The sequence below is a fragment of the Oxyura jamaicensis genome, chromosome 1 (genome assembly GCF_011077185.1).
Source record: "Oxyura jamaicensis isolate SHBP4307 breed ruddy duck chromosome 1, BPBGC_Ojam_1.0, whole genome shotgun sequence".
NCBI lineage: Eukaryota > Metazoa > Chordata > Aves > Anseriformes > Anatidae > Oxyura > Oxyura jamaicensis.
In genome coordinates, this window is record NC_048893.1 from 190,004,182 (window position 1) to 190,027,926 (window position 23,745).

The 23,745-nt window shown below is 37.3% G+C and overlaps 1 protein-coding gene across 2 annotated transcripts in view; it reads right to left on the reverse strand.

Annotated features, from left to right (window-relative positions):
- The window catches only part of DYNC2H1 (dynein cytoplasmic 2 heavy chain 1), a 169,427-nt gene that overhangs the window by 11,936 nt on the left and 133,746 nt on the right, over positions 1-23,745 (reverse strand). For both annotated transcript variants that reach the window (XM_035327873.1, XM_035327865.1), the window contains exons 86-87: positions 7,620-7,729; positions 7,198-7,279 (exon numbers count right to left, since the gene is read on the reverse strand). In XM_035327873.1, coding sequence (XP_035183764.1) covers positions 7,198-7,279; positions 7,620-7,729 — 192 coding nt within the window. The remainder of the gene's footprint in view (positions 1-7,197; positions 7,280-7,619; positions 7,730-23,745) is intronic.

Genomic DNA, 23,745 nt, shown 5'->3' on the forward strand with positions numbered 1-23,745 from the left:
TATGGGCTGCTGCAGGGAAAGTTAACATCCCAGCCAGACCCAGTACAAATGCATTTTCAGATACTGGTTGGCTGAGTACACCCATAGCCACGTTCCCTTTTCTATGATAAATGGCATAGAGAAATTACAACTACTATGAAGTACATGGATTTTGCAGTATCTACAATTAGCATGTGTAGTATTTTTGCAGTCCAGTTTGGAGTAACGGCTAGAGTTAACCATGATTTTAAAAGTTTTAATTCTCAAAAAGATAATGTATTTGGCATTTTGCAACTATTAGTACTATTTTAGTTTTGAATCAAGCTGTTACATGATACAGATGATTCTTTAAAATACATTTGTAGAAAGTGTGCTGATACAAAGTTTCAAAAACTTCAAATTCCCCACAGCTATTTTTTTCCTTACTATTTAATGCCATAATTTCCCATGAAATTACACAGACTACTGCATAGTTCAGGAAGACATATTTTTACTCCATTACCTCTACAGGCTTCCATCATGAATTTCCTGAATTTCTAGATGGAGGTATACTGTAAAAAAAAGACCTCTCAGGAAGCCCTTTAATAGTATTTCTGGCAAGTGCTAAGAGCACAGCTTTGATATTAATGTTGCTGTTATGTATTTGAACATGATATTCTCACAACACATTTTTGGTTTTCATTATTTATATTAATCCATATCTGGGCTCATAGCATTTACTACCCAGAAAGTCTCTTACCATGTTTCTTCTTTTCTTTCATTTTTTTTTCCCACAATGACTGAAAATGAGATTGTAGTATCAAAAGGAATGAATACCTGCTTTTGTACGATACAGCAATCAGTGCACACAGAAAATAAGAGATATTTGCACATCAATTATACTGGAACAGATATACATTCTCAGTGTCTTTTGTTAAAGTAACCCTAAGTGATGTTAAAGAAGGTGTAATTTTTTGCAGATGATTCTAAATCAAATATTCAGCACATCCTACTAGGAGGGATCTACTCTGCATCATACCTCTAAACTACCATCTGAATTAACACTGATACATTAAGATCAGGTTTGATATGATAGTCTAGCAGATTACTAGAGCAGTTAGAAACTAAAAGCAAACTAAAAACACCTTACCCCCATCCACCGTCTTCCACCTTCTCCCCCTGAGCAGCACAGGGGAACAGGGAATGGGGGGTGTGGTCAGGCCCTGGCGCTTCATCTCCGCTGCTCCTTCTCGGTCCCTCTCTGCCCCTGCTCCCGTGGGGTCCCTCCCACGGGATGCCGTCCTTCCCCAGCTGAGCCTGCGGGGGCTGCCCACAGGCTGCAGCTCTTCAGGAACTGCTCCCACACGGCTCCGTCCCACGGGGTCCATCCCCCAGGAGCAAACTGCTCCAGCACGGGTCCCCCACAGGCGGCAGCTCCCCCCAGACCCCCTGCTCCTGCGTGGGCTCCTCTCCACGGGCTGCAGCTCCGGCCCGGGGCCTGCTCCTGCGGGGGCTCTCCATGGGCCGCAGCCTCCTCCAGGCCACATCCACCTGCTCCCCCGGGGGCTCCTCCACGGGCTGCAGCGTGGAGATCTGCTCCATGGGGGACCCATGGGCTGCAGGGGGACAGCCTGCTCCACCAGGGGCCTCTCCACGGGCCGCAGGGGAACTTGTGCTGCGTGCCTGGAGCACCTCCTGCCCTCCTGCTGCACTGCCCTTAGGGGCTGCAGGGCTGCTTCTCTCTCAGCTCTCACCCCTCTCTCCCAGCTGCTGTAGCACAGCAGATTTTCCCTTCCTTCAATCTTCTCTCCCAGAGGCCCAACCAGCATCGCTCATGGCTCAGCTCTGGCCAGCAGTGGGTCCCTTTTGGAGCCATTTGGAGCTGGCTCTGATCTGACATGGGGCAGCTGCTGGGCTCTGCACACAGAGGCCACCCCAGCAGCCCCACTGCTACCAAAACCTTGCCATGTAAGCCCAATACAACAGATCATTGTGAGATTTCCACCTTCTTTTCCTTATCAAGACAAATTTCAGGCCACAAAAAATCTTTTATAATTGAAGACAAGAAAAGCCTCTTTTCCCTTTTTAAAAAAGGGGGGTTCCCCTCTTCCAGTCAGAAGGAACTTCACCAGTCTGCCATGACTTCTCATATATCATGGGTTGTGGCTTGGCAACTACACCCACCAGTTCCTTCAGGACCCACAGATGTATCTAATCAGGTCCCGTGGACTTGTACACCTCCAGGTTCCTTAGCATGTTTTGAGCCCGACCTTCTCCTACCCTGGGTGGTTCATTATTCTTCCAGTCCCTGCCTTTGCTTTCCGGGGCCCAGGCCATGTGGCTGGAGCTCTAGCCAGTGAAGACTGAAGCAAAATAGTCATTAATTACCTCAGCCTTCTCTATGTCTCATGCGATCAGGTCTCCAATTTCCTTCCAGAGAGGGCCCACAATTTCCCCAGTCTTCCTTTTATCACCAATGTACCTATAGAACCCTTTCTTATTGCCCTTGATGTTTCTGGCCAAATTTAACTCTAAACGAGCTTTGGCTTTCCTAACCTGTTTCCTGGCTACTCAGGCAATGCCTCTGTATCCATCTAAGGCTATCTGTCCATGGTTCCACGCTCTATAGGCCTTCTTTGTCATTTAAGCTTGGACGGGAGCTCCTTGCTCATCCATGCAGGTCTCCTGGTATTTTTGCACAACCTCCTCTTTGCTGGGACGCATCGCTCCTGAGTTTGGAGGAGGGGATCTTTGAATATTAACCAGCCTTCCTGGTTTATATTTTCATATAAGAGAATGGCTTAAGAAAGAGAAACGAATTCAAGTTCATGCTGCTTCAATAGTATCACCTGAACATCTGACAGGTACCAAGAGGAAGAAAAACAGCAGGATTGGGTATATCTCTGTTTATCGTACAGACAGACAGCTGTATAATCAGGAAGGTTCTGAACTGAAACAGTAAATCAGAATGAGAAGAAAATTTCCAAAGAGAACAAAAACCATTTTTATGCAGACATGAAAGTATGTCTATGCCCATTAACTATTTACATTTGTAGATGCATACACTATAGGATGCCAGGAAACATTTTGCATTTATTTTTTATATACTGCACACAGCTGAAATGGGAACAGATCTTCTTTTGCTTATTAACTGAATTTTCTAAATGGGATAAAATTCTTAGCAGTCCAATCAGTGGTAAGAAGGCTATCAAATGAGGAAATAGCAGTAAAGTATATGGCTGAGATACACAATGTCAAATCTGTGGCCCACTTCACTGAGGATCACATGTATTTAACTAGACCATATTTAGCCTAAGCTAGCAAAAGTAGACATTATTTTTTGCTAAGTTTCCACCTTGCTTTCACAGGACAAAACATCCTGTTGTGATTGCACCATGTTTTATTCTATTTGAGTCCTATGTAAATGTTTGCATTAGTGAATTACACTCTGTAAAAAGCTGTACATTTATTCTAATTGGAATTTCCTGAAAAAGCACTCCTGCTATTTTGTTACACCATTTCTTTCTACATTAAAGACCAGTGTCCTAGAAGAAATCATCTTAATCAAAACTGTTGCTTTTATACAGTACTATAATCTTTATTAAGGTAGCTAAATAGTGCTCCTAATAACAACAGTGTATAAGCTTATGTCTGGAAAATCATAAAATAGCTCTTTCCTAAACCCTATGTCTCCTTGATAACTGTTTACTTAAACTTCCAAAATGTGGCAGGGATTTAAAAAATAAATAAATATTTAACTTCAGGCAATTGACCAAAATTACTATGGCAGGACCACTGCAATTGCATTCTTTCTGCTGTCAGAGGAGAAAAACGGTTATTTCCTGAAAGTGGTTTAGCTACTCTAAGACCTGAATTGGTACATGTCCTTTCCTTGACAAAATTCAGCTGATAAATTAAAATTTCTGATTTAAGCATCTAAGTAGGTGGGATATAATAGGGCCCCAGCTACCACACTACAGCATGTGTTCAAGGACTGATGTATTCTGCTGTCTGAACTGTATTTTTTGAGTCCATGTTCCAAAATAGAGCTTCCCATTCTGTAAGATTAGCCTGAATTCTTGAAACGGTATAAACAACACTAATTTTAGAAGGATTAAAATTCATATTGCTTATGTGAACCAAGCTTAATGTGTAATTCAGAGGATCCTTATAAAAGGAGACACGTTTCAGAGAATGATTTTTCTGTATCACTGACATTCTCCTGCCTCTATTACAGCACATTTTAAATAAATAAGATGCTTAGAATTTAGCTTTACTAATGCAAAAGTTTGTTCCCAGTTTTTCAAGTCCATGTGAGAAAAGATTCATGGAAAGGAATGTAAATGTTCAGCATGGCAAAGGATTCCAACACCCTTTTGTACATCAAAGATTCAATGTAGCAGTGAAGATACTAGTGAATACGTAATAATACAGATTCAATGAACATAGCTCTTACTGGGGAAAGGAAAATACTCAGAACAAGCGAGTAACACTGACAGGATTCTTACTTTACTAATATTTCTAAAAAACTGCCATATAAATTTACACATTACCAAAACGACAACTTTCAATACACCTAGATATGAGTGTTATAAAAATCTTTCCTCTAATTAACCTTTAATTCTTTAGTTTCCAAGCAGCTACTTCAATCTAGCAACTTTAAAATACTGTAATATTACTTAGTATAGGAAAATTCTTTATCCATGCACTTGAGACATTTGACATTGACTTCTGACATTTGTCAAAGGTAGAAGGATGATTTTGAAAAAGTCCAAGCTTCTGGGATCTGCAGTTACAAGTTAACTTAAATAAGTGGTCTGAAAAACAAAATTCAATTTTTACTCACTGCTGTGGACTTAGAAGTCTTGGGTGAATCTGGAACCTCAAAACATGTGATTAGCAAGCTGTCAGACTTATCATAGGGAGACAAAGCACCCTAAGTCTCTTGGTTTGTTTATCTACATGTTGTAGGTGCCTGTTTGATTCTTATTAAATGAGGTGGATAACCATTACTCTTACTAAAAGACTGATTAATTTCCAAGTGATATTTTCCAGCGCCAACAGGAAATTTGAAAATGTTCGAAAGACTGTACTGTATAAAGGACAGATTAGATAATTACAGTTATCTTTTCTGGACTTAGAATCCCTTAATATTTTAGAAACATGAAATTCTCATGCATTTTGTATTAATAATTCTATTTAGTGTCAAAAGGTGACCCAGAACTCTGATATATCCCACAGTCTTGCATCTACCTGCATTATCAGACTAGCCAAGGAGTCCTGCCACTTGTTTTCTCTCTCCTAATCCTACAGAACTCTGCTGTAGCAGTACATCATCAGTACATAGTCACATGGTGAGAGCCCTGCATTATTAACTCATGTTTCTGAAAAGAATGCAGCTGTAGCTTTTGTGTTCTTTTTATTTTTGTTGTACAGATTGTGTGAGGCAAATCTGGTGGATTGCTACAATGGGGTTACAACATTGGTGGATAGGGGAAGAACAATGGACATCATTTACCTGGTACTCGTGCAAAGCATTTGACACTGTCCCCCACGATACCCTTGTCTCTATGTTGGAAAGACATGGATTTGATGGATGGATCACCCGGTAGGTAAGGAATGGGCTGGATGGTCGCACTCAAAGAGTTGCAGTCAGTAGCTCAGCATCCAAGTGAAGATAGTGACAAGTGGTGTTTCTTGGGGGTAGTATTGGGACTGGCATTATTTAACATCTTTGTTGGTGACATGGACAGTGGGATCAAGTGCACCCTGAGCAAGTTTGCTGATGACACCAAGCTTTGTGGTGCTATCAACTTGCTGGAGGGAAGGGATGCCATCCAGAGGGACCTGGACAGGCTGGAGAGGTGGGCCTGTGCAAAGCTCATGAAGTTCAACAAGGCCAAGTGCAAGACCATGAATCTGGGCCAGGGCAATCCCAAGCACACATACAGGCTGGGTAGAGAATGGATTAAGAGCATTTCTGAGGAGGAGGACTTGGGGGTGGTGGTTGATGAGAAGCTCAACATGATCCAGCAATGTGTAATGGCAGCCCAGAAAGCCAACTGTATCCTGGGCTGCATCAAAAGAAGCATGGCCAGCAGGTCAAGGGAGTTGATTCTCCCCCTCTGCTCTGTTCTTGTGAGGCCCCATCTGGAGTGCTGCATTCAGCTCTAGGGCCCCCAGCAGAAGACACGGAAGTATTAAAACAAATCCAGAGGAGGATCACGAAGATGATCACAGGGCTGGAGCACCTCTCTTATGAAAACAGGCTGAGGGAACTGGGGTTGTTCAGCCTGAAGAAAAGAAGGCTCTGGGAAAACCTTACAGCTGCCTTCCAGTAGCTAAAGGGGGGCTACAGGAAAGCTGGGGACGGACTCTTTTTCAGGGGTTGCAGTGACAGGACAAGGAGTAATGATTTTAAACTGAAAGAGGGTAAATTTATATTAGATATAAGGAAGAAATTATTGACTCAGAAGGTGGTGAGGCACTGGCACAGGCTGCCCAGAGAAGCTGTGGCTGCCCCATCCCTGGAAGTGTTCAAGGCCAGGCTGGATGGGGCTTTGGGCAACCTGGTCTGGTGAGAGGTGTCCCTGCCCATGGCAGGGGGTTGGAGCAGGGTGATCTTTAAGGTCCCTTCCAACCAAAACCATTCTGTGATTCCATGATTCTGTGCTGAACACATCTCTTTGAGCAGTATTATGATGGGCCCAACATATCCACTGGAATCAATACTCAGAATTCCCTGCAAATTTAAGCATAAAACAGGTCCAAAGAGATTTGGATTTAGCCAAAATGACAGTGCCACCTGAAATGCTAAGAAGCTAAACTAATCACCTGGGGATTCATCTGTACCTTGCTGTCTAAGCAATCAGTAGTGACTTTATAGCTGTTGGCTGTAGCCTTAAGTGTCCATTAACAAATCGTTGGATCTTTGTCATAACTAAAGCTAATCATATCATAGTTCACTTTGTTCTGTTTACTTCCTGAAAAGTCTCATTTCAGTGATTCAACAGTTGCTAAGACATGGCATTTGACTTACACTTCTATATGTATTTCCCCTTGCTATGTGCCACTAATAATAAACTACTAATACTACTAATAAAACTACTAATAAAACATCTTAGTAAAATACTACAATACCTTTAATAATCCTTAATAAACCTCTAATATTTTTTTATATATATGCAAAACATTTAGGAGCAAAAGAAAAACAAAGAGAAATACCGCTAAGCACAATACCTTCACTTGGAGTTTGCCTTCCTGTATTCGCCCTTTCCATGATGCTGTAAATTTAAGACTGTCCACTGAACAGCTCATTACTCTGCAAGGGAAACGCATATACAGTAAATTTTAGAGACATATAACCACAGAAAATAAAATACAAAACAAAACCAATGTATTTTCAATGTATATCATAACACAGTAAGTCTTACTCTGAAGAAAAATACATTATGAATTTTATCCGTTTAAAAAAATAATCAGCATTTAAACAAGAAACTCTTAACTATTCTACTTTAGTGAAAGTGATAAAAATGAGATGACTAATTACAGTAATTGACATGATTTGTTGGGTCTGTGTCCTGAAAATAAGGTAACCATCCTCACGAAGTGGAGTAAGGGCATATTTGCACACATAAGTAGGTAGATTATTTTTCCCTCACCTTGCAGTCTCCTGGCGTAAGGCATTGAGAAATGTGTCTGGATGAAATAGCTCTGAAAGGTCAAGGGTATCTGACAGTAGTTTCTGTTTCTCTGATTTTTCTACCCAGTTCTAAAAAGAGAAAAAAAAAAAAAAAAAAGAGGAAAAATGAATCCTGAAGTTATTGCCTGATTTTTCAACATTTTGAGTTGTTGTGGACTTGTCAAATGGTATGATTAATGACAAATTATTATGTAAATATACTGTACTGTCAAAGATGAATATTGATTTCCATTACTTCAAACTGACAAACAGAAAATTATCACCATTTAAAAGAAAGCTAGCAGTTGTGTAATGTGCAATGTGACTCACCTATTCTAAATAAATAAGCTTCTGTTCCATTCGTTGTACACTGCAGCTTACTTTGTATGATGAAGCTTTTACCAAGTTCCTAATAATCTGTTGAAATCCTATTTCACCTTTAGTAAAAAGCAAGTTCATGTTTTCCATAAAAATGAAATTACCGTCTTTGCTTTAATGAGTTCAGACAAATAATTGAATTCCTTTCAAGCATGCTTTAAGATTGTCCTTCTCGTCTGTGTAAACTGCATATTAAATTCAAGAAGCACTTAGTTTTCAATCTGTAGCAAGAGTTTTTGTAAGATAATAGCCAACAATATTTTTGGAAATCTCTCTGTATTGAGCTGACACTGTCATTTTTAGTGGGTGAAGTTTCAAAAGATGTTTCCGATGTACTAGTTTAAGATATGAATTCACAGAATTTCTGATAAGGTAAAAACTGACATCTTTTACAGCTGGTTGTAAATGAAAATAAGAGGAGTGGAGGGTATAACTAGTCTCATTTATCTTTACCAAACATGTTGCCCCAACCTACTTTTTCACACAACTATGAAGCCTGTCACTATGAGCAGCAAGCCTGAAACTTCGAATCAACACAATGCCTTTTGTGCCATCGAGAGAAAAAGACACACATTGTACCTTACTTTGCAATCTTGATAAACCGTGTGTATTAATAAATGAAATTTCAAATGCTAACTCCTACATTTTCTATCGCGTTATCAAGGATGCACTCTGTTCCTAAAAGCCTTGTAACAATCCACTGTCTTCAAAACTAAAAATGCAAAGGTTGCTAAACTCTGTTTCGCAGCCTTCTTATAGACCAGGTGGGATGTGGAAGATCTACTCCCATTTTAAACAGTCTATATGAAATTCTTTCCCAAATCCAGAAAGCTAGGAGGAGGGGAAGGAACCTGAACAAAAAAACTCAAACAGCTCACTATACATGAACAGATATCTTTTCATCAGGGTGGACTATATGCTTTACTGTCTTGTGAAGAAAATTCCAATGGTTGTCTGTGTTTGCATTAAGGACATGTTATTTTTCCACTCCTGTAAATATGCAAACAGTAAGTGTCTCTAAAAAAATTACCAATGTACATAGTCAAATCATTACATTTCATTTATTAATTTTCATTTATTTTAAAATACCTGGGTTGGGCATTCAACTTGCAAACAATTAGCACTACCTACCATTTTCTCATATTTGGCACTCTCATTATTATTATTTTTAATAGTTTAATCCTCTAAACACTAACAATCTAAGACTAAAGAATTTGTTCAGGCCAGTTATTTATGTACCCATTTATGTGGTTACATAACAGTCCACACTCAAAATCTGACATTTTGAAGTTTTGAGTCACATATTGTATATGCTTGGTAAATTTCTTTATAGAGTATACAGCGTGGTATAACTGCGGTACTGTAGGATAAACATTAAGTTACCTCCTTAAGTACCAGCAAGTCATATGCTTCTGCACAGGTTGATGCTTAATACTAAGACAAAAAAAAAATAATACACAGATACTAATTTTTCACGTGCTATCACTCCACATGCTATCACTAACAGAGAAAGATAAAACACGCTCCTTTCTAAATTATCAGCTACTAGAAGATTATGAAACTACTTTAGTTACTGAATATTAGTGAGGCTATGCTCTCATTACACAAAGCACCTCCCAGGCATCCATATCTTATTTGAAAACTATTTTACTATATTCTTCAAACTGCTGATAATCTAATTTCATAGAAGCATCTCAGACTGAAAAAATCATCCAAAATACAAGTGAATATCACACAGGCATTGTGTTGTGGGCTTTGTTGTTTTTGGTGGTGGTGGTGATCTTTTTGTCAGGATGTCAAACACATCTCCATAATTTTTCCACCATGCACAAAAACTTAATTGGTGACCTTTTTATCTATCACATCACAGCTTATGAGCCTTCAACTCAAATGATTATGAATCAGTTAGGAGATTCTTGCTCTCCATTTTCATTAGCTAAATGTACACAGCTAATGGTTCATCTGCCTGATTTTTCAATGGCTTTTTATAACAACAATACCTTTTATTGTATAGCAGTAAATCTGCAATCAGGTTAGGGCAGATTTTGTAAATTGTTTTGTATAATACACGTAGACACAACTATTTCAATTTGTATTTAATATAATCATTCTACTGCTGTCATCAAATAAACTTTTAATGTCATTGCTAAAGAGAAACACCATCAGGAACATACGTGCCTATGTTCCATCCAATTAAAAGACCAGTATGGGAGATATTGATTCTGAACTCATATAGTTAAGTAGCACTAGGAAACTCACAATAGCAAAAACTCTTATTAGATCACAAAAGCAAAGTTTGTAATTGCTACTTGAACTGGTCTACATAAAGCAGAAGACATAACTCGTTCCCATTGTTTAATAAATCTTAAATATTTAAAGATTTAAGATTTAAATGTATTGTGGTTTAACACCTGTAGGCATCTCAGCACCACAAAGCTGCTTTCTTCCTCCCTCCCAGTGGGATAAGGTAGAGAATGAGAAGGGTAGGAGTGAGAAAATTCATGAGCTGAGATAAAGGCACTTTTAATAGATACAGCAAAAGCTGCATGTACAGGCAGAGCAAGGTAACAAAGTCATCCACTGCTTCCCATTGGCGGGCAGTTGTTCAGCCGTTTCCAGGAAAGCAGGGCTTATCACACTTAATAGTTACTTGTGAAGACAAACACCATAAATCTGACTGTCCCACCTTCCTCCTGCTTTCCTCCAATTGTTATTGCTGAGCACAATGCCATATGGTACGGGACATCCCTTTGGTCAGTATGGGTCAGCTCCTGGCTGTGTCTCCTCCCATTTACTCACTGGCAGAGCAGCACAAGAAGCAGAAAAGTTCTTGACTCATTTAAGCACTGCTCAGCAACAACTAAACTATTGGTGTGTTATTACCACTATTTTCATAGGAAATCTAAAACACAGCACCAAACTAGCTAATAGCTAATATAACTCTATACTAGTCAAAAAGAGTATTAAGTAAAAAAATGATAATTAAATGTATTTTACATCAACAACAACAACAACAAAAAAAAACGCTTATTCTCCTTTCCATCTTATATCATCGCATGGCATCACGTTAGAGAAGTGCTATGGTCTCAACAGAAAACAACATCCTACAAAATGGATCACGGCTACATCCACCACCACTGCCTTGAAGACATCAGGTCTTGAAGGGGAGGAAGCTTCAGCTGAGCTGTGGAAAGACTGAAGTAATGTTTCTTGAAAAGGAGAACTCCTTAACAGATTAGCTATGATATCTTCATTTCCCTCTCCTACCCCCACTGCAACAAAAATACACATTGCCTTCATTTGTCAAAATGGCTTCTTGGATCTTGGATGGCCATCTACCATTTCAGTCTGAGGTGCCTTCTTCCATCACCACTTCAGTAGACAACTTTGCCTTTCCTGTCAGGTAGGCCAAAATAATGCATTTGTCACTTGCCAGCTGGATTACAATGAGAAGACTATCATCAGCACCAAGGTGGTGTAAATCCAGCTAATCGTCCCTTTGTGGTTCAGGCCATGCCTTCACAACTGCCTCCTCCCTCCCACTGCCCATAGCATGGTGTTTAGTGGGTTTGCTGCAACTCAGGATTTAGTTTTCATGTTCAGAACAGCTAATAGTCAAGTTCTAAATTCACTGAACACAGTATTCAGAATATGAATTAACAATACAGCTTTTGTTCACTGCGTTATATCTTACATTTAATAAAGTCTGGGAAAATGCATATGAAAGCTGAAATCAGAGCACTATGTATAAATAGCATTTAGTTGTGAAACAAAATTAAATGAAACCTGAGTCTGTCTTGGGAATGGCATATAAGCTATTTATAAAAATAAATTCCCATTATGTCAATAAATTGGTCTATAATTCTGAAGATCCTAACACCAAAAACATTTATATCACACACACATACAAAGAAAAATCTATAATACACTTCTTTTTAACTGTTAAATTAACACTATTTTAATATTTCCCAAATGTTTCTCAAAATGTAACTGTTACATTAAGCTAGAATTTAAGTTTAAGCTGTCCAGGACAGATTAATATAGGATACAATGATTAGAAATATAGTATCAAAACTTATCAGCAGTACCCAAAAAGCTTTGCAAAGCAATTCCTATCAGAATGTTTCAATACTTCAGTTAAGGTGAGTTTCTGTTTTTTATAATAAAATGAATTTATTTATTTATTTATTTTGCCACAATAAATCTGTATGCACAGTCTCAGGTGGTTCAAATACTATTTTTTCACGTATCTTGACATCCAAGAAACATCTATTCCATTTTCAGGAAGAAGTCTTCCTTATCTTCTATAATCCCAAAGCAAACTGAGCACTTCTTACTGAACAGTGGAAGGAATATACAGGCTGCCAGATTTTCGCATTATCATTTATGCAATTTTAGGCTCATCACAGTACTCCTCAACAATGAATCGAGTACTGCTCCTTCACCTGTTTTAATTCATTCTGATTATATTCTCTTCTACAGTATTTTTCCCTTGCTGTGATCCCAGAAGAGATTTTTTTTTTTTTTTGAAAGAGAAAATAATATAAATCACTACAGAAGTGATTTCATTTTTGTGCCTATGCAGAAAATTGCATTTAGTATTAGCCAGGAACTGCACAATTTTGTTTTTCCACTAGTTTTAGAGGGAAAAGTTTTAGATTCAGAGTTACTAGGGAAAAAATGCAAGACCATGGATTAGTCTGACAGCAAATGATGTTGAGTAACTCTTGAGTAACTGGCATACAATTTGCTCCCTTGAGGTAATTTTTCACATGTGAAATCCTTGAGCTATTGTAATTATTCTTTATTAATTGAACATACGAATACTGCAGCATTTCAGATATAGGTACCTACACTACATTTTTAATTGTAAATCACAAGGAATTTCGTTTGGAGACTTAATTTATTTTTGGTTTTGGATTTCAATATGCTATTTTGGAGCATACAGACCAAAATCACTATTTTGCTTTAAATACTATTTCTTCATTTCAGTTCGACGTGCCTCAGAAACTCCATGTTTGTTCAGGGAGTCTGAATGCTAACACAGCAGCACAGTGTAGAACATAAAATTTCTGAGTCCATTAGCATCAACATGCTAGCTAACAATGTGCCAGAAGCAGATGTGCACCAAGGCATGGCTGAGGGAAGCATTAGCAAAGGTGACTTCATTCTGGTTACTGTATTCATTAATTTTTATCAAAACAGGAACTTAATTTACCAGTGAGTTGTGGATTCGTACATTAAAAAAGAATTCCAAAATGATCACCCTGCATAAGGGCTGGGACGTCATTCTAACAAGTTGATGATCAACATTTGCCCAAAATACCTACTGTCAGGTATGTCCTACATGATCACTAAAAACAGACTATGGTTCTACTTCTTATCTGCACTGACAAGAAGTTGCAGGGCACAGGAGACAGTCACACATAACATTTATGTACAGATAACTGTCAAGACTGCCTACCACAAGGCGAGTTTTAATTCCTTTGCAGAGCTCTGGCGTAGGGATGCTGAAGTGTATGCAGTTGTGATGATAGCAGTATGGCTGAACACGGGTACAGAATACTCAGTGTACTTGGCACTGTCAGTGATGGGATGCACAGCAGTAACTTGTTTTACAGTACCACCTTGAAGCCTATGTTATGATAAAGAGAGCCAACAGAGAGCTGCTTCCTTTGCTCTAGTTCATTTCCTCTGGTGAACATCTCACGAGATACAGATTCTCCATTAAGCATGTCCCTCACAGTCCTTGTTCCTCTTCAGAAATAACGACCCCTTGGGCTGCAGTAATCATTCTCTTGGATTTTTTTTTCTATGTGTTTACCAGAGTCATTTGTTTTCTGTTAACACCCTCTCTGGAGGCTGCCAAAAGTCAAAGAAAATCTCTCAACCATGCCTGTGTAACAGAACTCTTCTATACTAATAACTATTAAGCCTGACCATACTTTCATGTATGTACTCAAGAATTATCAGACATACTAAAGCAATATAATCAGAAATTGTTTAACTGTGCAGGGTGCTGTCCTGGTTTCAGTTAGGACAGTTATTTTTCCTCCTAGTAGCTGGTAGGGTGCTATGTTTTGGATTAGGATGAGAAGAGTGCTGATAATATGCTGATGTTTTAATTGCTGCAGAGCACTGCTTATACTAAGCCAAGGACTTTTCAGCTCCTCGCTCTGTCCTGCCAGCGGGCAGGCTGGGGGTGCAGCAAAAGCTGGGAGGGGACAAACCCAGGACAGCTGACCCAAACTGGCCAAAGGGGTATTCCATACCATCTGACGTCATGCTAAACAATATATAGGGGTGGCTAGCCGGGCTGGGGGGGCCGGCTGCTCGGGGTTGGACTGGGCATCGGTCAGCGGGTGGTGAGCAATTGCATTGTGCATCACTTGTTTGTACATATTATTATTATTATCATTATTATTTTCTATCTTAATAAACTGTCTTTATCTCAACTCACAGGCTTCACTTTCCCGTTTCTCTCCCCCATCCCAGAGAGGGAGGGGGGAGGGTGAGCGAACGGCTGTGTGGTGTTTAGCTGCCAGTCGGGTTAAACCACAACAGCTCTTTTGGCGCCCAACGTGGGGCTCGAACCCACGACCCTGAGATTAAGAGTCTCATGCTCTGGGAAAACCACCTGCCTGATCATGGTGTCTCCCCTGCCAGGTAAGCAAAAGAGCTGTTGTTTAGCTGCCAGTCGGGTTAAACCACAACATATTATTATGATAATAATAATAATATGTACAAACAAGTGATGCACAATGCAATTGCTCACCACCCGCTGACCGATGCCCAGTCCAACCCCGAGCAGCCGGCCCCCCCAGCCCGGCTAGCCACCCCTATATATTGTTTAGCATGACGTCAGATGGTATGGAATACCCCTTTGGCCAGTTTGGGTCAGCTGTCCTGGGTTTGTCCCCTCCCAGCTTTTGCTGCACCCCCAGCCTGCCCGCTGGCAGGACAGAGCGAGGAGCTGAAAAGTCCTTGGCTTAGTATAAGCAGTGCTCTGCAGCAATTAAAACATCAGCATATTATCAGCACTCTTCTCATCCTAATCCAAAACATAGCACCCTACCAGCTACTAGGAGGAAAAATAACTGTCCTAACTGAAACCAGGACAGGTGCATATCCCCAAACACACAACAGTGTATAAGCAAAGAAAGAAATATATTTTTCTACAAGGAAAATGAGATCATGGAACAGAAGCTGTGTCAGATGCAGCAGCCCCAGTGTTAACAAAGGAACCACATGGTAGCACAGCCATGTTGTGACACTGCCTCCTGCGACGCACTGTGTTGGCTCATGCTAATGCTGCTCGCACTCCACTGAGAAGAACTCCACAACCTGGGATTCCTGCTCAGACTATCAAGGTGTTTGTTCTGCCAAGAATAACTTAGTGCAAACACAGCAATTTGGATTTTTATATTTTTTTACAGTATCACAGAATCATAGAATCGTTAGAGTTGGAATACCTCTGGAGATTTTCTAGTCCAATTCCCCACCCTCAAAGAAGGACTGGGCTGCTCGCAGGCTTCTTCAGTGATATTTTAAATATGTCCAATGACAGAGATTCTGCAATCTTCTCTGGCTCACCTATTCCAGAGTCTGACCACCCTCACCACAACTTCTTTCTTTCAAATGCATAACCAGAGTTTCCCTTTTTTCAAATTCTGTCTGTTTTATCTTGGCTGATCTTACTGCGTGCCACTATGTATGTCTAAGCAATACGTGAGAAATTTAAAATGTTCAGGGCATATAACTAGCTATACCACTGTTGAATATTTAACATTTATGAGAGACATACAATATTGAAGTGGTACAAATCAAGTGTATATTCCTTAGAACAGATTTGACATTTGGAAAAAAAAAATACATTTTTTTAAATTAAGAACTTAGCTGATTCATTAGAGAATCTTCTTTGAGGCACTGATTGGATTACCCTTTCAAAAACAGATCACATCACAGTACTGCAAAAAAAATAAGCAGCAACCTGTGCCAAAACAAACAAATGAACAAACAAACAACAGCCAACCAACCAACCAAAAAAAAAAAACAACAAATACCAGACAGTACCTTGTGCAAGATTTGTTGGTGTTACAGTTAAAAATAAGTTTTTAAGTGAAATGTGTAAAAAAATCTCAAAAGGCATACTGGAGAGGTTCTAAATTTTAAAATTGCATAAGAATTTAAGTTGGAAGAGCTCCTGAAAGTCATATGATCTAACCCCTGCTCAAAGTAGGGCCAACTTCAATGTCAGAGTTGGTTGCTCAGGGCATAGCTTACTCTAGTTCCATATATTTCCAAGGACAGAGATTCTACAACCTCTCTGGGCAAATCAAGCAAAATTATTATTATTATTATTATTATTATTGTACTGAACAGCCAATAACTGGACAAGCTCTTCAGATGTGGTTTCAAAAGTGTAGAGCAGGAAAAAATAATAATTGTCCTTGACCTTTAACAGGTTCCTTAAGAATTTTGCATTTCTATGATATCCTGATATCAAGTATGGTGCATATTTTAAATAAATGTATGCCAAATAAGCAAAACATAATTCTGTTTTTGTTATTCTAATATTTCTTACTTGATGGATTCTTATGTTAAATATATTCAAACCATCAATTTTTACTTTCTCAGTCTGATGAGAATGAAATACACAAATACGCATAACTGAATAAATCTTTTTTTTTTGTAGCCTGATAAACTACATATCTGAATAATGAACAGTATTTGTTTTAATTCTGAATTATTTACTGCATTTTACCAACTATGTAGATAATTTCAGTTGATTAAATTTATCATACGGGATCATGAAATATTAGACATGGTGTTGAAAATGGGAATTACAGCAAGCCGGCAAGAAAATACATTGTCCCTATAAGGAAAATCATATACAACACTACGACAATACAGACCTGATGGGAATTTTGAAACTCAAGCCTAGATGTAGAAAACAGATTACTCAGTGGAACATAACTCCTAGTTCAGAGGTGACTATGTGGAATTAAAAATACAAAAATATCACCGCCTGCAAATGTGCTCTTACTCATTCTCCTCCAGGAAGGGCAAACATTCTAAAATATTTGCTAATTATATTATTCTGTTGAATAGACTGAATACTACACTCCCTACTAAAGACCATCAAGGCTTTTACCCTTCCTGCCTTTAAGCATCTCTTAATGGCTTACATGGGGTTCTAACCTTCCCATCACACTTAAGAACTCTTTTCCTTTGACTCAATGCTTTGTCTTTGTTTTTTTCCTCAGTTATGTACCTTGCTGAACATTCAGTGACATAGACAACACAAAGAAGAACACTACTAAGAGAAAAAATAAAAAATAAAAGAAAGGAAAAAAAAATGTAAAGGTACAAAGGAATGCCTCTGTGTGTATCCGTGTTTTAAAACATAAAGATGATACCAGTGGCTAAATGCACCTACAACTTGCACCCGTTGCTTCATTTGAAAATGAATTCTCAAGAGTAAAACTACTGCATGAACAACAGATAAACAATGATTTAGAAAAGAATGACTCCCATGAAATTCTGCTTTTCTTTCAGCAACAAATGGCAGCTCTGGAACTTTAAATCATTTTTTATATTTGTATAGGAGTACAATATGAAACTATGCTATCATTTCAAATTACACTTATATGGAATCTCTTTCAAAAAGAGAGAGATAGGTTAACATATAGATACATTTCTGCCTTCCTCCAAAGAATTGTCAAAAAGACTGCTATTTAAGAATGATGTTTGCTTGTTGAATAGCAATGTTTTTATTAGAAAACTGGCTTCCTTTAGATATATATATATATACATATATAAATATATATCTGCAAATGCTATTTGAGTAGTAGTTATATCATGTTACCAATGATCCTGACTGATTAAAATCTCAAATTAAGAAATGAAATCGTCTGTTTATTTCACCAAACCCGTTCCCACCAAAACATCTAGTTTGTAAACAAACAAAACAAAAAACCCACCATGAACAAATCTAGCTTTTAGTTTCAAAGCTGTCTTATTACTGTAAGAAAAACATTTCTGTGCATGTATGACTATGAAATCAAAATTATAAATTAAGCAACATAGGATTTTGAATAGATTGTTAATTACTAGTAGACCCAGTATGTGTGGCAATAGGGTGGTAATCAGAAGAACAAGTTACTGCAACTGAATTGCCTAGAAGAAAGTAAAGCAGATTGAGGGAATATATGTGCAAATTGATGTATTAGCATGTGTTGCAGGTTTCTCATTTACTAATGGGCAGAATTTAATATTACCAATGTTTTGACAGCGTTGAAGAGAGAATCATTTTCACATGCAAATGATAATAACATCTTCTTCTTCCACTTGTATTATAATTAACCCCCCCCCCTTTTTTTTTTTTTGCTTGATTTTGTTAGACTAGTCTATCCATTTTATTCTTTATATTTTGCAGCTCAGCTTCAGCCACAATGAAGGAAGGAGATACAGTGAAAAACAAGTTATTCAAAATTGAACAATCTACACTTTAATTTCTATCAATTTAAATGCATACAGTTTATTTATATTTATCATTTTATCTGTTCACATTTCTTCCTGTATTGCATCTTCCTTGCATCTTAAAGAGAAAAATCAGCAAATGTTGTTTATTTTATTAGATTTAATAAAGTATACGAACTCCATCTTTAAATTATATCATATGCATATATATGCATATATATGACCCAGTTTCTTGTAAATTATGGAGTATACAAAGAGTAACTTGCACCCACAGGTGGAAAAAACAAAACACATTAGATCTAGGAGGTTATTTAAACTGAGATATTTAAAAAAGGATAAAAAAAAATAATTTCTTAGAATGTGCATAGAAACAATAACTTGCCTTTTTCTTTTTATGCAACACAGAAGTCTTTTTATGAGTGATCACCTTTTGCAATCAATTTTCTACAGTCAGAGAGCTGAACTACTGTTTAGTGGTATGATAAAGGATGCTGTTCAAGCTTCTGCTTACAAGGTAGTATTTAATAATGAAAACAGAATAGCCATTCTCATAAAGCATGCTTAGAATTGAGAACTTAATCAACACGAGTTGAATTGTATTGAAACAGATTGTATTTCAAAACATTTAAGGCTGAAGTTTAGAGAAAAGCTCCTAACTTGTGAAAGTCTCACTTAACAGAGGGTCTACATTTCATTACAATTGAGTTACAATGACTCACAATGAAAGCAAACAGCATGCAAGTCGAGATTTCTTTTCCAATTCTGCTTTTTAAAACTGTTTTCCCATGCATAAAACCAATAGTTTTTCCAAACTTGGGATAATTCCTGCTCATTGACAAACAAACAAAAAAATAAATATTTCCATTTAAAACTGCACTGTTTGTAGATATAGTGTCGAAAACTCCATGGAGCTGTAACTGGTGCACAAAGAAGAGGAAAAGAAAAAAAAAAAAAAAAAAAAAAAGTCCTTTAAAGCTGAATCCTGTCTGATAAATTCTGAAGAAAATGAAAAATATACAGTACTGAAACATGATGAGAGCTGTGGGAACCGATTAAGGCTCGTTTTCTTAGCAGATAATGTTGTAAATGCCTGTGGTTGTACTTTTGTTTTGATAATTGTGACAATTGAAAAGAAGTCAAGAAACAGAACAGGAAAATGTTAATTCTTAGGAATAAAGTGGACTCTTTGTACCATTTTGAACTTTGATTTAAAATAATGGAATGAGTGGATTTAAAACAATATTTCTATGAGTTTTTGCATTTGAACATTAGAATACTAAATCTGAAGTATTCTGCACTGTACAGATACCTGGAAAACAGCTGCTCAAATAGTGAGTGATGAGAGGAACAATGATGAGGTGGGGAATGCAGCCAACATAACCCATCAGAATCAGCTACTCCTAAGATTATAAAAGGCAAACTATTAAGACATTAAGCTATTGTCCCTGCTGCAAAATCCACTAAAGCAATTTATCAGAAGAAACTCTGAAATGCTATGCAAACTAAGCAGGATACTTAAAGGGGTATAAGAGTTATGGAGTGCCAGGGTAGGTGAATTTGGGGAACACAATTCTGATACTGTACAAGATTTATTACAAGATATTTAGGGGTAGGAGCAAATATGGGGAAAAGGGGCAATCAGAGTGGATAAGGAATGGAAAAGAATGGGATCACCAGAGTTTGTCCTGTCCTATCCTATCCTATCCTGTCCTGTCCTATCTTAAGCTCTAACTTAATTAGTTTATGTGCAAGTGTATTTTCTGTTTGCAGAGAGGGAACCCACTAACAAACTTCAAGCCATAACAGCCAGTAAATAGGATGAGAAGTCTGGGAGCACCTCCTTCTCCTCACAGAGGCTACCCCTGCAGGCCCCCCTGCTACCAAATCCTTGCCACATAAGCTCAACACAACAGAACATATGTTTAAAGGATTCTGCTCACCCTTCAAATGTCCTGAACCACACACCAGGGCACCAGCTCAGCATCCTTTTCAAAGATACAGTCTCTCATAATGTAAAGTATTAACAGAGATGTTATTCATGTGCAGTGAATTACTGTTCAGCCATAGTTGTTTTGTTTTGTTTTGTTTTGCTTTGAAGCAGCATTCCCTTGCTTTCCCTTCTCTTACATTTGCTTTGCTGTTATGGCAACAGCTGTTCAAACAGACCCAGATATATTTTTTTTTTCCTCCCTCATATCTTTTAGTAGGTCACAACACAGAAAACCAGGCCCTCTGGAACTAAAATGCAAGACTAGTATATAATGAACAAAAATATTAGCAGACCAGCCCATGTATTGCCATTGTGAACAGTGCAAAATTGTGCTATAGAAATCTCTAAGACAAGTCACCACAAGAAAGGCTGATAAGTAAGGTGTTGCAATAAAAACAAAATGTTGTAAACTAAATAAATCCATTGCATAAATTTGAGCTTACAGCTGTAATATATATTCAAACTTATAATTTGTAAGACACAGTAAGTTTTAATACTGATTTAACTGTTTAGTAAGTACTAGATTCCTAGAATTTTTGTAAGACTGGAGAAAAATTAATGGATCCAACAGTAACAAATGATGATTTTAAACATCTTCCACTGGGAATTCCCATGTCAGTTTAGACTTAACCTTGTGTTTCAAAAACGTCTCTTTGACGCTCACTTTTATCTCACTTTTTTCTAACAAATTATCATTAGCAGTCTCTCTAAATACTGTCCCAAATTTTAATTCATCTTCTCAAAGAAATGAAGATATTTAACTAGATACAAAAGAAATCTATTTTTTCTCCCCATTCTATTCCTCAGAGTTTATGTGCATATCATCTACTACTTCATTAAGCCTCATTTAAAGGCTGTCCTGAGTTCTTTAATTCAGTGAAAATGGAAAGGACGTAACTTCTTCAGCCTTCTAAGAACAGATTTTCTGCCTGTTTTTGGTGAATGAAAATTGAACCTCTTTGCTTAGATGCCTTGGGTGTGAAAGAAGCATCCTGTGTCCCTTACCCCCAAAATGTTTTCTAGTAGCTTTACCATGTGAAGTAGCTTTCTAGTAGCTTTACCACCTGAAGGGTTCAAAACCTCATATGCCTTGGGTATTCAATTTACCTTTAATTGTTCAAAAACTCAAAAGTATGTTAAGAGTTCCAAAACACATCATTCTACTTCAAATAGTAAAAGAGTAGCAAAACAGTAAAAATCTTATACTGAGGAGTCAAACTGGCATTGCAATTAAGTATTAATACTATAGATTTCACTTGGAATGGGAGGGGGCAGTATTATATTATTAGTACTATATAGATACACACACATTTCCATCAAAACCTTTCATAACTTCAGTATTCATAAAAATTTCCTTGATTGAAACTCTACAAGTAATACTTACGATTCTTATGTGAAACAGTCTTGATTCTCTGTGTATGCTATAAGCCTTTTAGCAGCTGCCCAACCGACCGGCCATCCAAAGTAAGAACTGTTTTACAGATTACTTAAAAAAAGTAGAGTCCCGAAGAATGAAATAGAATATTTCATTTTAAAAATAAAGCTTTGTTCAAAAAAGAGTTGTGGTGGTGGTTGTTTTTTTGTTTGTTTGGTTGGTTGGTTTGTTTTGTTTCAGAAGAAGTGAAATTAAGTTCTGTATTTAGCTGTTTGAGGAACAAAAAGTATGTTTCAATTTGTTGACCTGAAACATTTTTTTAATGTTGACGTTCTTCTCACATTTGCATGGGACTGTGTTTTGCCTCATAGTATCTGTAGTTCTGAGTGTCTTCTCTCTTTTTTCCCTTCTGCTGATATCTATAGCCATGAGAAGATACTGTCTAAAGACTGGGATAGACTTAATTTCCATTGTACACTGATATGTATTATTGCTGAGCTACAACCACGTACCAGGGGAGGCAAACCACAGAACATATTAAAGATGCCACCATGAGGAAACTAGAACTATAAGAACCACAAATAAATCACTGTAGACAGACAAGCTGAAACAGAATTTTGTTCCATGTCAGCTTTGCTAGTTTTAATTATTCAGAACACTTCATTTTATAAGAATAGTCAGTACACAGAATTTCCACTCTAATTTAGAGGAAAAACTAACATCCAAATATCAGAACTTCCAAATGCTAAAAATCATCTATTTCCATCAGCTCAGTCACCAAAGCATAATATAATGCAAAGATGCCTATGTAGCATTTTGTATATACCAGTTTGTTCATTTGTTTATATAGGAAAATTTCATTATTATTTTTTTTTTAAATAAAATCTTTTATTGAGTGAATTCAGATCTGAGAAAATGAAACACCTGCTATTTTTCTGCCTGTTGTTATATAATGCTCTCAGAACATCTCTACAGTTCTATAAATTCTGCTATAACTATTCTACCATCTGCTCTATATTTTGGGTTCCTCCCCATCCCCATTCAATTTCTGTAACAAAGCAGATGCTTTTATTTTCCACACTGGCAACAAACATCTTGACAAGGCAGCCTTTAACTAATGCCCTAAGTATAAACTTACTGCATCCTTAGTAGATGCAAATGTTCGGTACCACTTTCATGTTTCCATGTCTCCTTTTACCTCTCGAAGTACTAAATCAAACTGTATCAAATGGTGAAGGTAGAAGTCATTACCTTATAGTGTATAAAACAGAGCAAGGTATGAGTAACTACGAAGAAAAATGTGATGATAGAGTCAGTCATATAAAACTAAACCAATCCAAAAAATGGGGCCTTCATTTTAATATAAATCTGAAGATAATTTTCAGGATGATGAGAACATCTATTTCCCTTTATTAAATTCCTGAAAAACTAAAGTTATAGTTAAAAATGATTAATTACATTTATAAAATTAATAATGAAAAGTCAGAAAAAAATGAAAGATAATTAAAAAATGATTAAGGTTAATCAGAATCTTGGTGTAATATGCATAAAAATGAATTGGAATAATATTTAAGAAAAAAGATTATTCAACTTAAATGCTTAATTAGAAATAATCTACATTCCCTGGTAAAATTCAGCAAAAATAAAAACACAGAAATTCTGGTGAGATCTGACTAGAAGCTTGAGAAGCATAACAGCCTGGTTAAGAAATGGTTCAAATAAAACAGTATTATATATTTGACATCATAAAATAATATCAAAAAAGATAATAGCCAGTATCTATTCATCTGCCACTATTTTCTGGTTTTGCTAACAACAAAATTTAACATAAATATGCTTATGAATATAATTAAATTATGAATATAATTCATATGAATATGA